The 15718-nt window shown below is 42.4% G+C and overlaps 1 protein-coding gene across 8 annotated transcripts in view; it reads left to right on the top strand.

Annotated features, from left to right (window-relative positions):
* The window catches only part of LOC132834379 (A-kinase anchor protein 13-like), a 416727-nt gene that overhangs the window by 238390 nt on the left and 162619 nt on the right, over positions 1-15718 (top strand). For all 8 annotated transcript variants that reach the window (XM_060853223.1, XM_060853225.1, XM_060853232.1 and 5 more), the window contains one exon: positions 2842-2908. In XM_060853223.1, coding sequence (XP_060709206.1) covers positions 2842-2908 — 67 coding nt within the window. The remainder of the gene's footprint in view (positions 1-2841; positions 2909-15718) is intronic.

Raw genomic sequence — 15718 nt, 5'->3', positions numbered from 1 at the left:
CCTGACCAGATAATGAAGTCAGATTTCTGTTTCCTTCAAACATTTATGAGGCAAACAGGTTTTACTGCAAATAACGGCTTTGTGATTACTTTATTCACTTGTCAGATATGGGCATTACCGTCAGGGCCAGTATTTATTGCCTGTCCCTAGTTACTCTGGAGAAGGTGGTGGTGAGCTGCCCAACTGAACTGCTGCTGTCCATATACGGTGGGTTGACCCACAATACGATTAGGGAAGGTGTTTCAAGATCTTGACCCATCAACACCTGAAGGAAAGGCAACATATTTATAAGTTAAGATGGTGAGTGGTTCTGAAAGGAACTTACAGATGGTGGTGTTCCCATGTATCTGCTGCCTATGAAGCAATAGAGATTTTCTACAGAGTGTCTTATAGATGGTGCAGACTGAGCATCAGTGGTGAAGAGAGTAGAGGTTTGAGAGTGCGGTGCCAGTCAAGCGGGCTGCTTTGTTCTGGATGGTGTCAAGCTGCTTGAGTATTGTTAGAGCTACACCTATCCAGTCAAGTGAGGATCTGACTTGTGTCTTGTAGATGGTAGACACATTCTGGGGAGTCAGGAGGTATGTTATTCACTGCAGTCTTTCTAGCTTCTGACCTGCTCTTGTAACCCAGTGTTTATATTGACAAGTCCCATTCTATTTTTGGTCAGTGGTGCCAATAATGGGGGATAATAACATCATTGAATGTCAAGGGTCGATAGTTATTGGAGATGGTCATTGCCTGGCATTTTTGTGGCACAAATGTTCCTTGCCACTTGTAGAATATTGACCATGTCTTACTGCATTTGGACATGGACTTCTTCAGTTACTGAGACAAGTTTAATTTTAAATTCTAAGTTTGTTGAATTGCATTTAAATTCCACCAGCTGGCATGGTGGGATTTGAACCCATGTCCCTTGGATTACTGGTCCAATGCCATGATAACGATGCCACCATCTGACATATAAAGAATTCTTTTCAAGTTATTGGCAATGGCCAAACTTTCCCCTCCACCCCAGAACATGTCTTATGCATGTTGTGATTTTGAGCAGCTAGTGACCTTTATCTGAGAAACAGGAAAATATATTTGTCTGTAAGGCCTGAAAGTATACTGTTCTTCAGTGCTCCCAGGAATGAAGGGTTGTCTTATGAGGAGTGCTTGAGGACCTGGGTCTGTGCGTGATGGAGTTTAGAATGATGAGAGGGAATCTCATTGAGGTTTACAGAATACTGAGAGGCCTAGATGGAGTGGATGTAGAAACTATGTTTCCACTAAATGAGTGACTAGGACCTTAGGGAGCCGTCTCAGACTGAGGGGATGACCCTTTAGAACTAAGTTGAAGAAGAATTTCTACACCAGAGCGGTGGTGAATGTATGGAACTTATTGCCCTAGAGAGCTGTGGAGGCCAAGTCTTTGAACGTATTTAAGACCACAATAGATTCTTGATTGGTAAGGGAATTAAGGTTTACAGGAAGAAGACACGAATGGAGTTGTAGAACATTTCTGCCATGATCAAATGGTGAAACAGACTCAGTGGGCCAAATGGCTTAATTCTACTCCTGTATTGTACTCCTGCCTTATGCTTGGATCTGTTCATTTCAGCACTAGAATTCGGTGCCAGATGTTCAATCCCAATTCTTGCCTGAATTCCCAATCCATTCAGTAACACCTGCACCTCTCCCTTTAAGTCAAAGGAATAAATGAATTACATGACTGTCAGACTTCCTGCCTTCCTTAATCTAGCTTTGAAGAAGGGCCAAGGCCTATGGCAAATTCTCAACCAGGATCAGAGAGGATGGGGGTGAGATGAGAGAAACTGTAAACACGAGCAGTCAATGACATCAAGCTCGAGTCTCAGAGGCGAATTGATGATGAGAGGAAAGGGAGTTGAATGGTTCCGCAGTTTCCAAACTTCTGGAAAAGAAATTGTAGTTAGAAAGTGGTGCAACCCCAGTGAGATTCTAGAGAGGTATGTGTATTAGATGGGTCAGTCAATTTTCAAACTTTCTTTGGCACCTTAACGACATCGTCTGAAAATGCTACACACTCAGGAGTGACATTGACTGAACTCTTCTGTATCTGCAAGTTCAGAAACTTCATGGACTGAGCCAAGAGTATAAAGAGAATAGAGAGAGACCAGAAGTGATGAGTCTGTCCATGGATTTCTTTTTCAGTCATGTAATTCAAGCAATTCTTGAATATAGCCTGACCGTGGTAGTTGGAAACTAATGTCCCTCAGTCCTACATTTCGAAGCTGTGTTGACCCCTTCTAATACAGCTGCTCTGTTGTGGGTGGATTTCAACTGAGCCACTAGGAATTTTGCAATTGTGGTCCAGAAATTTGAGCTGGAGCCCAGCTTCCCAGACTGCTAAAAGAATGCGTGGTCTGGATGTCAACTGCATTAATTTGTTTACCACCCCACCCCCCCCCAAAAGATTGTAAAGAGCGATATTTGAAGGTAGGTACACGAAAATAAAATCTGCAATAAAAATAGATTGCATTGGCATTGAATCCTTCCCAAAAATGTACGATAGTCTTGAGCTTTCAGATGTCATTTGAGCTGACTTCAGATTTTTTCCAAAAAGGAAGTTGACTGTCAAGCTGTTTGTAATTAACATATGCAAAATTTGCTTTAGTTTAAAGACAGTCCAGTAGCTATTGGCACGAGTGCAAACTTATCAAGCACAGTGACGACTTCACGTTCCATGCTTGCAAGTTGCTTGTTCCAAAACCATTTGGCTGCTTGAGCATTCACTTGGTTTGGTGCCCCTTGTTTATTGTTTTGTTTGATGCCCTCTCAGAGAGTGCCTCATCCTGACTGTCTTGCTTTTCACCTTTACAGATTAGCCGAGAAAGCTGGGGTCCTGATCCCACGCGGGTACAACCAAAGCAGAGTGCCAATGCAGCCGGTGAGTAAAGGAGTTTTGCTTGGTATGACATCTTGTGCTTTGAAATCTGTTTTGTTAATGATACCTCCATCTAAACACTGAAGAAATTGCAGCAATTAATTAATGGGCCAGCATGCCAAGATATCAAAGTAAATTGAGATCTACAAAACCTTTTTAAAATTTTTCAGAAGATCAAAGTGAAATCGTCTTTGTCGACCCTGCTTCTGATTCCCAAAGCTAAATTTCACGATGCAAAGTTTGAGATTGTTCATTTATAAAGCTAGCAATCCTATACTATTGAATGTTTAGACCAATATTTACAATTTAAATGTAATTCAAAAAGCTGGTGCAATAGTTGTATTGATTGGAACCGGGTTGATCTTATTGACTATGAGATCTTCGATTTGGGGTTGTTTAACAGGGCCAATTAGGGAGCTGGATTGACAGAGATAAACAGGAGAAACCGAATCCGCTCACTTAAGGGACTGACTCTGAGCTGGCTGGTCACAACCAATGTAATGCACACGTATACGTAAAAGGTGACTTGGTGATGGGATACCTGCCTCTGTGCAATTATTTCCTAGGTCATGTCAGTGTTCTCCATGTCAGATGGAAAAGCTCTTCAATTTATCTCCCCTTGTGTTGTTCTCCACCCCATCACTACCCTGCAGTTTAAAAATGTAAAATCCAGTTGGGGTATAATTTAGATGTGACTGCAGTGTGACAGCTGTAAATCAGGGAAACACAAGAACTTCTTGGAATAGCTACTGTTGCTATGATGGCAACTACTTTTAATTAAAATGCACATAGGAGGAACAGTATTTGTTCTGTTGGACTTCTGTTCCAAGGTTACCAAATAAAAAACTTCCTGCTGCTGATCCCATATCTTGGTGGAAATGTTGTTCAGATTACACCCACAACACGGTTCAAACCCAATCATGCTGTCGCTACGTCATTGGCACAACTTCCATTTCTCATGCTGGCATTTTTCTCTGTGAAGATAATTGTTTGCCACCTTTTGGTGGGGGGGGGGGGTGGAGGGTGGGGGGGGGGGGGGGGTGGAGGGGAGGGAGTGGGGTGGAGTGGATTTGGGCCCATGTCCAAGAAGCCTGCATTTCAAATGAAATTTACTGAGAGTTAACTTTCATTCTAAGCTTGGGTTGAATCCATAATTACAGTGAACGATTGTGTTCAAACAGTGCAGTTGTTACCCTAAGGGTATCAGTCTCACCCATGGAATGATCTCATGAATAGTTACTCCACAAGGTTCTAACTGTACTTTGTACTGGGTCCAATTTTCTTTTAAATGCTGGTTAGAATGCGCGTAACATGTCATGTGATTTCAATTCTCTTTCCATCAGCCAAGCCATGGAAAAAACTTGGTGTTGCGCATCTGAATAATTGAAGTAGATAATAATTGCTGAAACCCATCCTGCTTTTGGACTTACTTGGAAGGTGTTTTTGAACCTGCATTTGTTGCTGGTTTCGTACACTTAATGACTCGAGCAAATACCGCACACCACCAGTTTTGCCCAAAATTATATGTAATCACTCTTAAGTACATATGTACTCTTGATAAATTGTTATATAAATTTATTGTGGCTACTACATTAAAACAGCCGAACTCCCTTGACAACCATGACGATTCAGTCAAATAATTCAGTCGAGTCAGTCCAATATTCCAATGTAGTTTGTGGTTAACTGATTAAAATATTTTTGTTAGATAGTATTGTGAGTTGGAAGGGAAGGGCCAGAAGTTCGACAGCAATTAGAGAATTCAGTTTGCTCAATTAACAATAGATCCTCTGTACTGCAGAGATAGAACACTCATCTGGGACCTTACCAGCAATTTGGACTGTACAACACTTGTACAGGGACAGTTTAGGATAAGGCCTGGCTGTCACAGTGAGATGCTATCACAGATTCACAAATGAAGCTGATCAGATAGCTCTGCCATGGATGAAATGTGGCCAAATTCATGAGTTGAATTTTTTTTTCAATGTGACAAGCAGGCCTCACAATCCTTTTGCAGTTTTGCTTCCTGTACCCTCAAGTGACTGATATTCTGGAATGATGTTGGGCTATTTTTAGAGATTGGAATTGTTTCAAAATGAGCTCCAAATGTATGTTGTTAGAATAATGTAGATACAAAGATGAAATGAAGACAGGAGCAGTGAAATAATGGGGTTGATCATCTCCAATTGCTCCCATTAGCAACATCCGTTACAGCCAGTTTTCAGCTTAATAGCATAAATCCTAAAATACCCTTTCTAGCTTCAGCTCATATTTAGCAAAAGGCTGATACTCTGTAATTGTATAGCTTTGTTTTTTCTATAAGTTGAAAGAATGTATGGAAATATTTCACTCAAGCACCTTTTTAACATACTTCTCAACTCCTCTCAATTCTGACAATTTGTGGTCTGTGTTAATAAGCCTGCCCCTGAATTGACATTCAATCCTATTTACGCCCAGCCACTCTTAATTCTGCGTATCTCTTTTCTATTAGAAGTGATTCTGATTTGTCAAATGGGTTTACCAGGTTCACAAGTTCATCGGTGTAGAACAATATCTCCACGGTTCCCAGACAACAAATGCTATGTAAATAAATATTCTCATTCTATCTGTATAAAATCACACTGACTGTCATAGATTTATTTCCCTGAGGTTATTCCAAGGTTTGTGTGGTCCAAATTGTATAAAGAAATTCCATTCTCAAAGGCTTAGAACCTCACTGTTTGAACTGGATTCGTGCCAATATTTACAGATCAGTTAAAGAAAAACTACGTACATCGCCAGATTTACTTTTAGGACAGGGGTACCATTCAACTCCTCTAATTGGTGGCACGGTTTCTAATGCCTTTAGCTGCAGGTGAAACCAAGAGAAGAAGCAAAGATGTTTTTATGGGTTTCCTTTTCACTTGTGTATCCCCCCTCCCAAGCCCTCATAGGGTCTGCCCTGTGCTGATCTACAGTCTTGTAGAAAGCAGTATTCTTCCTGTTCCTCAACCAAAGTTACCTATTTTACAAGACTGCCTACATTTCAGAAGGAACTCAGTAGCATTATAGCATTTTGGGTTGTCTTCAGTTTGAGAAACCTGTTACAAGAAACAGGAGAGTGATAGATACTCCCCACTTGCCTGGATGAGTGCAGCTCCAACAGCACTCAACTGGAGTTGATACCATTCAGGACAAAGCTGCCTGCCTGATCAGCACCTAAAGCTTTTACACTTTTGAACACAAACTCAACACATCATTGATGTATACCATCTACAAGGTCTACAACCTCTTGGCAGCTCCTTGCATCCTTCCACAGCATTTTCCAATCACTGTCACCTAGAATGAGGAGGGCATTCTCTGCACTATCACTTGCAAGGGCCCCCTCCATATCTCTCTTCATCCTGTTTTTGAAGTGTTCCTTCACTGTCGCTGGCTTTAATCTTGGAACTCCTTCCCTGATGGCAGTCTGGGTGTACCTACACTACATGGGACTACAATGATTCAAGAAGGATGCTCACCTTCTCAAAGGCAATCCTGAATGGATAACAAATTCTGTCCTAGCCAGTGATACTTCAATCCCTTGAAGGGATTAGAGTCATATAGTCGTACAGCACAGAAGCCGGCCCTTCGACCCAACTTGTCCGTTTATTAATTGAACTAGTCCCATTTGCCTGCATTTGGCCCATATCCCTCAAAATCCATCTGAATATTTTGCCTGTCCAAATATTGTTAAAATGTTGTAATTGTACATGTCTCCAACACTTCTGCTGTCAACTCGTCCCATACACACACCATCCTCTGCATGAAAATATTGCCTGTCGGGTTCCCCCCCCCCACAAAACCTATGCTATCTAGTTTTGGACACCTGTACCCTGAAGAAAATACCTTGGCTACTCACCTTATCTATGCCACACATGATTTTATAAATCTTTATAAAGTCACGCCAATTAAAAAGATGAGGTCTGACTATATGAACATTTATAATATATACACTGTGCTTAGTTGATCAGGGAAGGCACAAACCCACGCCCTTTCCAGCAGGATATTAATCAAGAGCAGAAAGCCAGGCTTATTCTCCTCCTCCTCCAGCAATGGGTTCTGTGGCTGGTTGAAACAATCCTGTTCGAACCAAGAACAGAACCCCGTGATTGAACCCAAGATTTTCTGGTCTGTTTGAGTCTAAGTGTCAAGATGCAGACACATTGTATATCTGTAAACTTGAAGTATTTTCCTTATTTCATGAAATATGCAGCAAAAGTTCAGTCCAATTGGTCTAACTTCATTTAACCCCAATCAGTATATTCTTCTGTTCATTTCTGTAGATTTTTCTCTAGTTTCTTCTGTGCTGTGCATCTGTGCTGTTCACCTCAACTACTTTGAGTGATCCTGCCTGAAAAATGGATATTTAATTAATTATGATTGAGCTGACTTCTGGTCTTAATGCAAGGTTTGTGAAGGCTTGTAGCTCAGGTTGAGGTTTAGGGTGTAGGTTTGCTCACTGAGCTGTAGGTTTGATATCCTGGCGTTTCATTACCTGGCTAGGTAACATCATCAGTGGCGACCTCCAAGTGAAGCGAAGCTGTTGTCTTCTGCTTTCTATTTATACATTTGTCCTGGATGGGGTTCCTGAGGGGATGGGGTTCCTGGATTTTGTGGTGATGTCATTTCCTGTGCGGTTTCTGAGGGGTTGATAGATGGTATCTAGATCTGTGAGTTTGTTTATGGCATTGTGGTTGGAGTGCCAGGCCTCTAGGAATTCTCTGGCATGTCTTTGCTTAGCCTGTTCCAGGGTAAATGTGTTGTCCCAGTCGAAGTGGTGGTTTTTTTTCATCCGTGTGTAGGGCTACAAGGGAGAGTGTCTTTTTGTGGCTAACTGGTGTTCGTGTCTCCTGGTGGCTAACTTTCTTCCGGTTTGTCCTACGTAGTGTTTGTGGCAGTCCTTGAATGGAATTTTGTCGATGACGTTGGTTTTGTCCATGGGTTGTACTGGGTCTTTTTCATTTGTTAGTTTTTGTTTGAGAGTATTGGTGGGTTTGTGTGCTACTAGGATTCCGAGGGGTCCTAGTAGTCTGGCTGTCATTTCTGAAACTTCTTTGATGTTTGGTAAGGTGGTTAGGGTTTCTGGCGGTGTTTGGTCTGCTTGTCGTGGTTTGTTGTTGAGGAATCTGTGGACTGTATTTTTTTGAGGATCCGTCCTTCTTGAATACGTTTTATAGGTGGTTCTCCTCTGTTTTCCAAAGTTCGTCTGTGCTGCAGTGTGTGGTGGCTCATCGGAATAGTGTTCTGATACAGCTTTGTTTGTGTGTGTTGGGATGGTTGCTGGTGTAGCTAAGTATTTGGTCAGTGTTTGTCGGTTTTCTGTATATGCAGGTTTGTAGTTCCCCGTTGTCCTTTCTTTCGACTGTGACGTCCAGGAATGCGAGTTTGTTGTCGGTTTCTTCCTCCTTGGTGAACTTTATGCCTGTGAGGGTGTTGTTGATGATGTTAAATGTCTCTTCTATCTTGTTTCGTTTTGTGATGACAAAGGTGTCATCTACGTAGCGGACCCAGATTTTTGGTTTGATGGTTGGTAGGGCTGTTTGTTCTAGTCTTTGCATTACCGCTTCTGCTATGAATCCTGATAGTGGAGATCCCATGGGTGTGCCATCTGATCTTAATTCCATTTTCCAGCCTATCCCCAATAAACAATGACTCCTTTGCTGATGGTATTGCTGTCAGCAATAGGGCTGAAGAAACACAAATGAGTAGGCCTTATGGTCCCTGACATCTGCTGTCCTCTGTGTGTCCGGGCATTTGGTCCCCAAGCAACCTTGCTGTGATATCATGGAGCTGCACATTACTGGGTATAAATACTACATTGTGGGTGGCGTTGGAGCAGAGTGGGGTCAAAAATGCTGAAAGAAGCACATGAGAAGTTCTGGCTCTTGAGAAAACATTTCCAAAGCACATCGACATGAACACTCCAAGAAAGTAAATTAGTCATTACTAAATGTAACTATAACTCAGAGTCTGGTACACGATGGCCATATATCATAGCATTTAGTATGAAGTTTAATGAATAGTGTTACTTTGAAAATAAGCTTGAACAAAGTTCTTGACTTTTTTCTTTCTCTTTGACCAGCCTACCTCAAATGCAAAAGCCATCATGAATCATAAAAACGTACAACAAGAGATATGGCTGATCTGGTCTTGGCCTCAACTCCACTTTACTGCCTATTCTCCACAAGCCTTGACTTTGTAATAATTCAAAAATCTGTCTGAATTAGCTTTGAATATAGTCAGTGACCTGACCTCATTACTCTGTGGGGTGTTGAATGCCAAAGATCCATGACTCTCCTCCCCCTCACTGTCTCCATCTGAAATGGGTACCCCTTATTCTGGAGCTATGCCCTCTCATGCTAGATTCCATTAGTTGGTGGGGGGGAGCATTCTCTCAGCATCTATTCTCATACCTCCACAGAATCTTGTGTTTTTACAGAAGATTACAACTCATTCATTTAAACTGCAGTGAGGATAGACCCAATCTGTTCAACTACTTCATGTAAGGCAGCCCCATCATAGAACATAGAAAGATACAGCGCAGTACAGGCCCTTCAGCCCTCGATGTTGCGCCGACCGAATCCTACCTAACCTACACTAGCCCAATAACTTCCAAATGCCTATCCAATGCCCGCTTAAATGACCATAAAGAAGGAGAGTTCACCACTGCTACTGGCAGGGCATTCCATGAACTCACAACCCGCTGTGTAAAGAATCTACCCCTAACATCTGTCCTATACCTACCACCCCTTAATTTAAAGCTGTTGTCCCCTAGTAACACCTGACTCCATTAGCGGTAAAAGGTTCTCAGTGTCGACCCTATCTAAACCCCTAATCATCTTATACACCTCTATCAAATCTCCCCTAAACCTTCTCTTCTCCAATGAGAACAGCCCCAAGTGCCTCAGCCTTTCCTCATAAGATTTTCCTACCATTCCAGGCAACATCCTGGACACAATACTCCAGATGAGGCCGCACCAGAGTCTTATACAGTTGCAACATGACCTCAGGACTCCGGAACTCAATTCCTCTACCAATAAAGCCCAGTACACCATATGCCTTCCTCACAGCACTATTTACCTGGGTGGCAACTTTCAGAGATCTGTGTACATGGACACCAAGATCCCTCTGCTCATCCACACTACCAAGTAGCCTACCATTAGCCCAGTAATCCATCTTCTTGTTACTCCTACCAAAGTGAATGACTTCACACTTAGCTACATTGAATTCCATTTGCCACATTTCCGCCCAGCTCTGCAACTTATCTATATCCCGCTGTAACCTACCACTTCCTTCCTCACTATCCACAACTCCACCGACTTTTGTGTCATCCGCAAACTTGCTTACCCAGCTTTCAAGCCCTTCCTCTAGATCATTTATAAAGATAACAAAAAGCAATGGTCCCAAAACAGATCCTTGTGGTACACCGCTAGTAACTGCACTCCAAGATGAACATAGTCCATCAACTACTACCCTCTGTCTCCTTCCAGCCAGCCAATTCCTAATCCAAACCTCTAATGTATCCTCAATGCCATACCTCCGTAGTTTTAGCATTAGCCTACCATGGGGAACCTTATCGAACACCTTACAAAAATCCATATACACAACATCTACTGCTTTACCCTCGTCCACTTCCTTAGTCACCTTCTCAAAGAACTCATAAGGTTTGTGAGGCACGACCTGCCCTTCACAAAACCATGCTGGCTATCCTTGATCACGTTATTCCTATCCAGATGTTCATAAATCTTATCCCTTACCATTCTCTCTAAGACTTTGCCCACCACTGAAGTCAGACTCACTGGCCTATAGTTACTAGGGCTATCCCTACTCCTTTCTTGAACAAGGGGACCACATTCGCTATCCTCCAGTCCTCTGGTACTATTCCCGTTGACAATGACGACATAAAAATCCAGGCCAATGGCTCTGCTATCTCCTCCCTAGCTTCCCATAGGATCCTAGGGTAAATGCCATCAGGCCCAGGAGACTTATCTATTTTCATCCTCTCCAATATTCCCAGAACCTCTTCCCTGCATATTTCCAGGCCATCCATTCTAATCATTTGTGACTCCATATTCACATCAGCAACAGTGTCCTGTTCCTGAGTGAATACTGATGAAAAGTATTGATTTAGTGTCTCTCCAATCTCCTCCGCCTCCACACACAACTTCCCACTACTATCCTTGACTGGACCGATACCTACCCTAGTCATCCTTTTATTCCTGACATACCTATAGAAAGCCTTTGGGTTTTCCCTAATCCTACCAGCTAAAGACTTTGCATGTCCCCTTCTCGCTTCTCTTAGCTCTCTCTTTAGATCCTTCCTGGCTACCTTATAACTCTCTATCGCCCCAACTGAACCTTCACGCCTCATCTTTACATATGCCGCCTTCTTCCCTTTCACAAGGGATTCCAATTCCTTACTAAACCACGGCTGCCTCACAAGGCCCTTTACACCATGCCTGACTGGTACATACTTATCGAGGACACGTAGTAGCTGCTCCTTGAACAATCCCCACATCTCATTAGTGTTCTTCTCTTGAAGCCTGTTTTTCCAATCCACACATCCTAAGTCATGCCTCACTGCATCATAATTTCCCTGCCCCCAGCTATAACTCTTGCCCTGCGGCGCACACTTATCCCTCTCCATCACTAAAGTAAAAGTCACCGAGTTGTGGTCACTGTCCCCGAAGTGCTCACCTACCTCCAAGTCTAACACCTGGCCTGGTTCATTACCTAGAACCAAATCCAGTATAGCCTCACCTCTTGTTGGCCTGTCTACATATTGTGTCAGGAAACCCTCCTGCACACATTGGACAAACACCGACCCATCTAATGAACTCGAGCTATAGCTCTCCCAGTCAATATCTGGGAAGTTAAAGTCCCCCATAACAACCACCCTGCTACCTTCACTCTTTTCCTGAATCATCCTCGCAATATTATCTTCTACTTCTCTAGGACTATTAGGAGGCCTGTAGAAAACACCTAACAGGGTGACCTCACCTTTCCTATTTCTAACCTCAGCCCAAACTACCTCAGATGGCAAGTCCTCTTCCATCGTCCATTCCACTGCTGTGATACTATCTTTGACAAGTAATGCCACACCTCCCCCTTTTTTACCCCCATGTCTGATCCTACTAAAACATTTAAACCCTGGAACCTGCAACAGCCATTCTTGTCCCTGTTCTACCCACGTCTCTGTAATGGCCACAACATTGAAGTCCCAGGTACCAACCCACGCTGCAAGTTCACCTACCTTATTTCTTATACTTCTGGCATTGAAGTATACACACTTCAATCCACCCTTCTGTTTACAGGCACCCTCCTTCGAGATCGCTGCATTATTCATAACCTCCCTACACTCAAGGTCCTGTACCCTAAAGCTACAGTTCAGGTTCCCATGCCCCGGCGGAGTTAGTTTAAACCCTCCCAAAGAGCACTAGCAAACCTCCCCCCAAGGATACTGGTGCCCCTCAGGTTCAGGTGTAGACTATCCTTTTTATAGAGGTCCCACCTTCCCCAGAAAGAACCCCAGTTGTCATAAGTATCAAATGAGTAAACTGTCTCTGCATTGCATCCAAAATAAATATATCCTTAGTTGCAGAAGGACACTATTACTGTACACAGTTTTACCAGTGTTTTGTATGTTTATAACACAATTACCCTATTTTTAATCTTCCATTTCTTTTACATTAAAGGTCAATAATCCATTAGCTTCCCTTGTTTCTTGCTGTGCCTGCGTGCTATTGATATTAAGTTGCTGAGGTTTGTTTAACAATGTCGCCTAGCATAATAGGCAACACCAGAAGTAAATGTCTATGGAGGAAAATGTTAAAATATGAAGTCAAATGATCTTAAGAGTGTCAGTGTGGCTAAGTTACTCACTGTGACCTGTGGGTAATAAATTTCTATGATTGAGTCTCTCATAATGCCTTCTGCACATTATGTGGAGTTTAATGCAATTCCCCCAATGTACTTGGAGGGGCAGAAGGAGAGTTTAATCATGTGGGAGGTTGTGGGGTGTCCTCCTTTCTCCACCCTGACTAAATACTGGCTAATCGGCAGCCCTCCCACCAGACTGCCAGTTTCCCCAGTGGGCAATTACTCCCTCATTAACTCTAAAATGTTGATGACAAAAAAACTGTCCTAATTATATATCTGTGAGTTACACCACAGATGGAGTACTGAACAGCTTTAGTCCCCTTAATGAAGGAAACATTTACTGGCATTGGAGGCAATCCTGACAAGTTTCACTCGGTTGATCCTGGATATGAAGGTGCTGCCTTATGAGGAGAGATTGGCCCTATATTCAATGGAATATAAAAGAACAAGAAGTGACCTTCTTGAAAAATGCAAGGTTCCTAGGGGACTTGGAAGGGTAGAGGTGGAGAGATTGTTTCCCCTTGAGGGAGACTGTGAGACCAGAAAATACAATCTCAGAATAAGGGGTTGCTCTTTTAAGACAGAGGTGTGAAAAATTTCTTCTCAGAGTACAGTGAATCTGTGAAATTCTTTACCGTAAAGGGCTTTAGAGGCTGGGACTATTAGTATATTCAAGGCTGAGATACAAATTTTTTAATCGGTAAGGGATTCAAGGGTCATGGGGAACAGGCAGGAAAGTTGAGGTGAGGATTATCAGATCAACCATGATCTCAGTGAATAGTGGATCAGACTCGATAGGCTGAATGGCCTGGTTCTGCTCCTATGTTTTATGAAAGCCAATCAATTTAAGGTTCAGGTATGTCCAATGTTTTTGACTGCATTGCAGAGAAAGCTGGAAGTACAGGAAAATACTAATGGTTGAAGTTATAAAATTCATTTTCTAGGATAATTCTGATCATGCATTCTATGGGAAATGTATTTTCACTACGTTTGGAGCATCTGCCAGTAATGGCAGTGAAATATAATGAGCGCATGCCGTTGCATTTACTTTTCCACATATTTGGTTATATTCCAAAGCATTTGATGAGGTTGATCAGTAATGTCACTGAAGTTGCCATTTGCGGTGAAGTGTTTTTCTTTACCCTTCTTGAGTCAGAGGGCATCAATGACTGGGATATTTAATTTTGTTTCTTGTTTTAAAATATGAAGTGGTCCAGGAAATCGGGAATGCAAATCCTGTCTAACAAGCAGTGACATCATTCTAGTTAAGGGAATGGATAGCAAGTTTTTAACAATTCACTTCCTTTCAAGTGTGCTTTGTGCCAACTTTTGATAACGTTTTGTCGGAGTTTAATGGAAAACATTTAATTTTTGCAAGAAGAAGAGTTTTTGAGTTAATTTTAAGTATTTTGTATTTCTAGGGAGATAATAATCATTATGATTTTCAATAGGTTCAATCTTCCTTTCATTCCTTGTACTCTATCCCAATTTACAACTGTACTGAACCCTTCCACATTCAGTTCAGAGAGTATGCTCCCCATCTATTTCCCTGCAGTCTTCCTTAACAAACTTTCTATTCAACCCTCAGAGTGAGTATAAGTTTGAAGTTTCCTGCTGTCCTGTTTTCATACTTGTGCTCTTCTTCCATCTGCCTCAGTGCTTGCACCTTTACAACAGCTAATAGTTGCAGTCTTCCCTTTTACTGTTTTCGTTCATGGGATGTGGGCATGGCTGGCTAGTCTAGCATTTATTGCTGCCCATCCCTGATTGCCCAGAGGGCAGTTAAGATACAGCTGCATTGCTATGGGTTTGGGGTCACACATGGGCCAGGTCAAGTAGGAATGGCAGGTTTCCATTCCCAAAGGGCGTTAGTAAACCAGCTGAGTTTTTAATCAACAATTTTCAGTAGTTACATGGTCACCATTAAGCTAGATTTTTAATTTCTGATATTTTTTCCCTCGTTGAATTCAAAATTCACCAACCATCTTGATGGGAATCCAGTCCATGTAGTCAGAAAAGTACCCTTGAGTTTGGAATTAATAGTCCAGTCACATTATCACTACATCACTGCCTCCCCTCAAGGGCAAAATTGTTGAAGCTCTCCCTGAGGTAAAACAGATCACAACTCCCAGCTGTGCTAACATCTTCATAACCTCCCTTTAATGCCTGCAAGCCACTCCACTGTTTCTGCCATCTTACTTCTCCTCTTCATCCCTGTACCTCCCTTCAGTGCCAATCAGATTGGAATTTTGTAATTTAAGCTGATTCGTATAAAAGGTAATCTCTGTTTAGCACTTAGTGCCTTGAACCACCATAGAGGAAGGATGTGGGTATGCGTAGCCGTAATAGGAGTAGGAGTTCCCAGAAAGGAGACTATTGACCCGTAAGCAACTCTGACCCAAAAGACCCAGTCCCCTTGCATTTCCTCCAAGTCTGTGCAGGAGCAAAGATATCTCTCCGTTTATTTTTACACAGTTATTTCCTCCCTGGCACAGCTTTGGTCCTTCAAATAAAACCTACGCTGGAAATGTATTTAATTTGTATTTGAATGTTTGTTTAGTGGTAAGGCTCCCTGCTGCAAGCCAACGAATTCCGATGCAGGTAGGGAATGCCATAGTTCTGAGGCACTGGGAGGGCATAAGTTCAAATAGGAAGCACAGTATCAAGCCTTAACTTCGACACAGTGAAAATGCAGGCGAGGGAAAGAATTTGAGAGCTGACAGTTTTTTGTGGTGCGGCGAGATGAAGCCATCTGGAATGCAATTTCTGAAGTGGTGGTGGAAGCAGATTCATTGGAAATATTCAATAGGGATTCGATAACTAGTTTTTTCAGCCCAATGGGAAAGGGCAAGGGAGTAGCGCTAATTCAACATTTGAATGTTTCTTTCAAAGAATTGCTAGTGGTAAGATGGACGG

This window comes from Hemiscyllium ocellatum, chromosome 39, assembly GCF_020745735.1.
Source record: "Hemiscyllium ocellatum isolate sHemOce1 chromosome 39, sHemOce1.pat.X.cur, whole genome shotgun sequence".
NCBI classification, from domain to species: domain Eukaryota; kingdom Metazoa; phylum Chordata; class Chondrichthyes; order Orectolobiformes; family Hemiscylliidae; genus Hemiscyllium; species Hemiscyllium ocellatum.
Note: the sequence above shows the minus strand (reverse complement) of the source record. Positions and strands in the feature narration are given on the sequence as shown.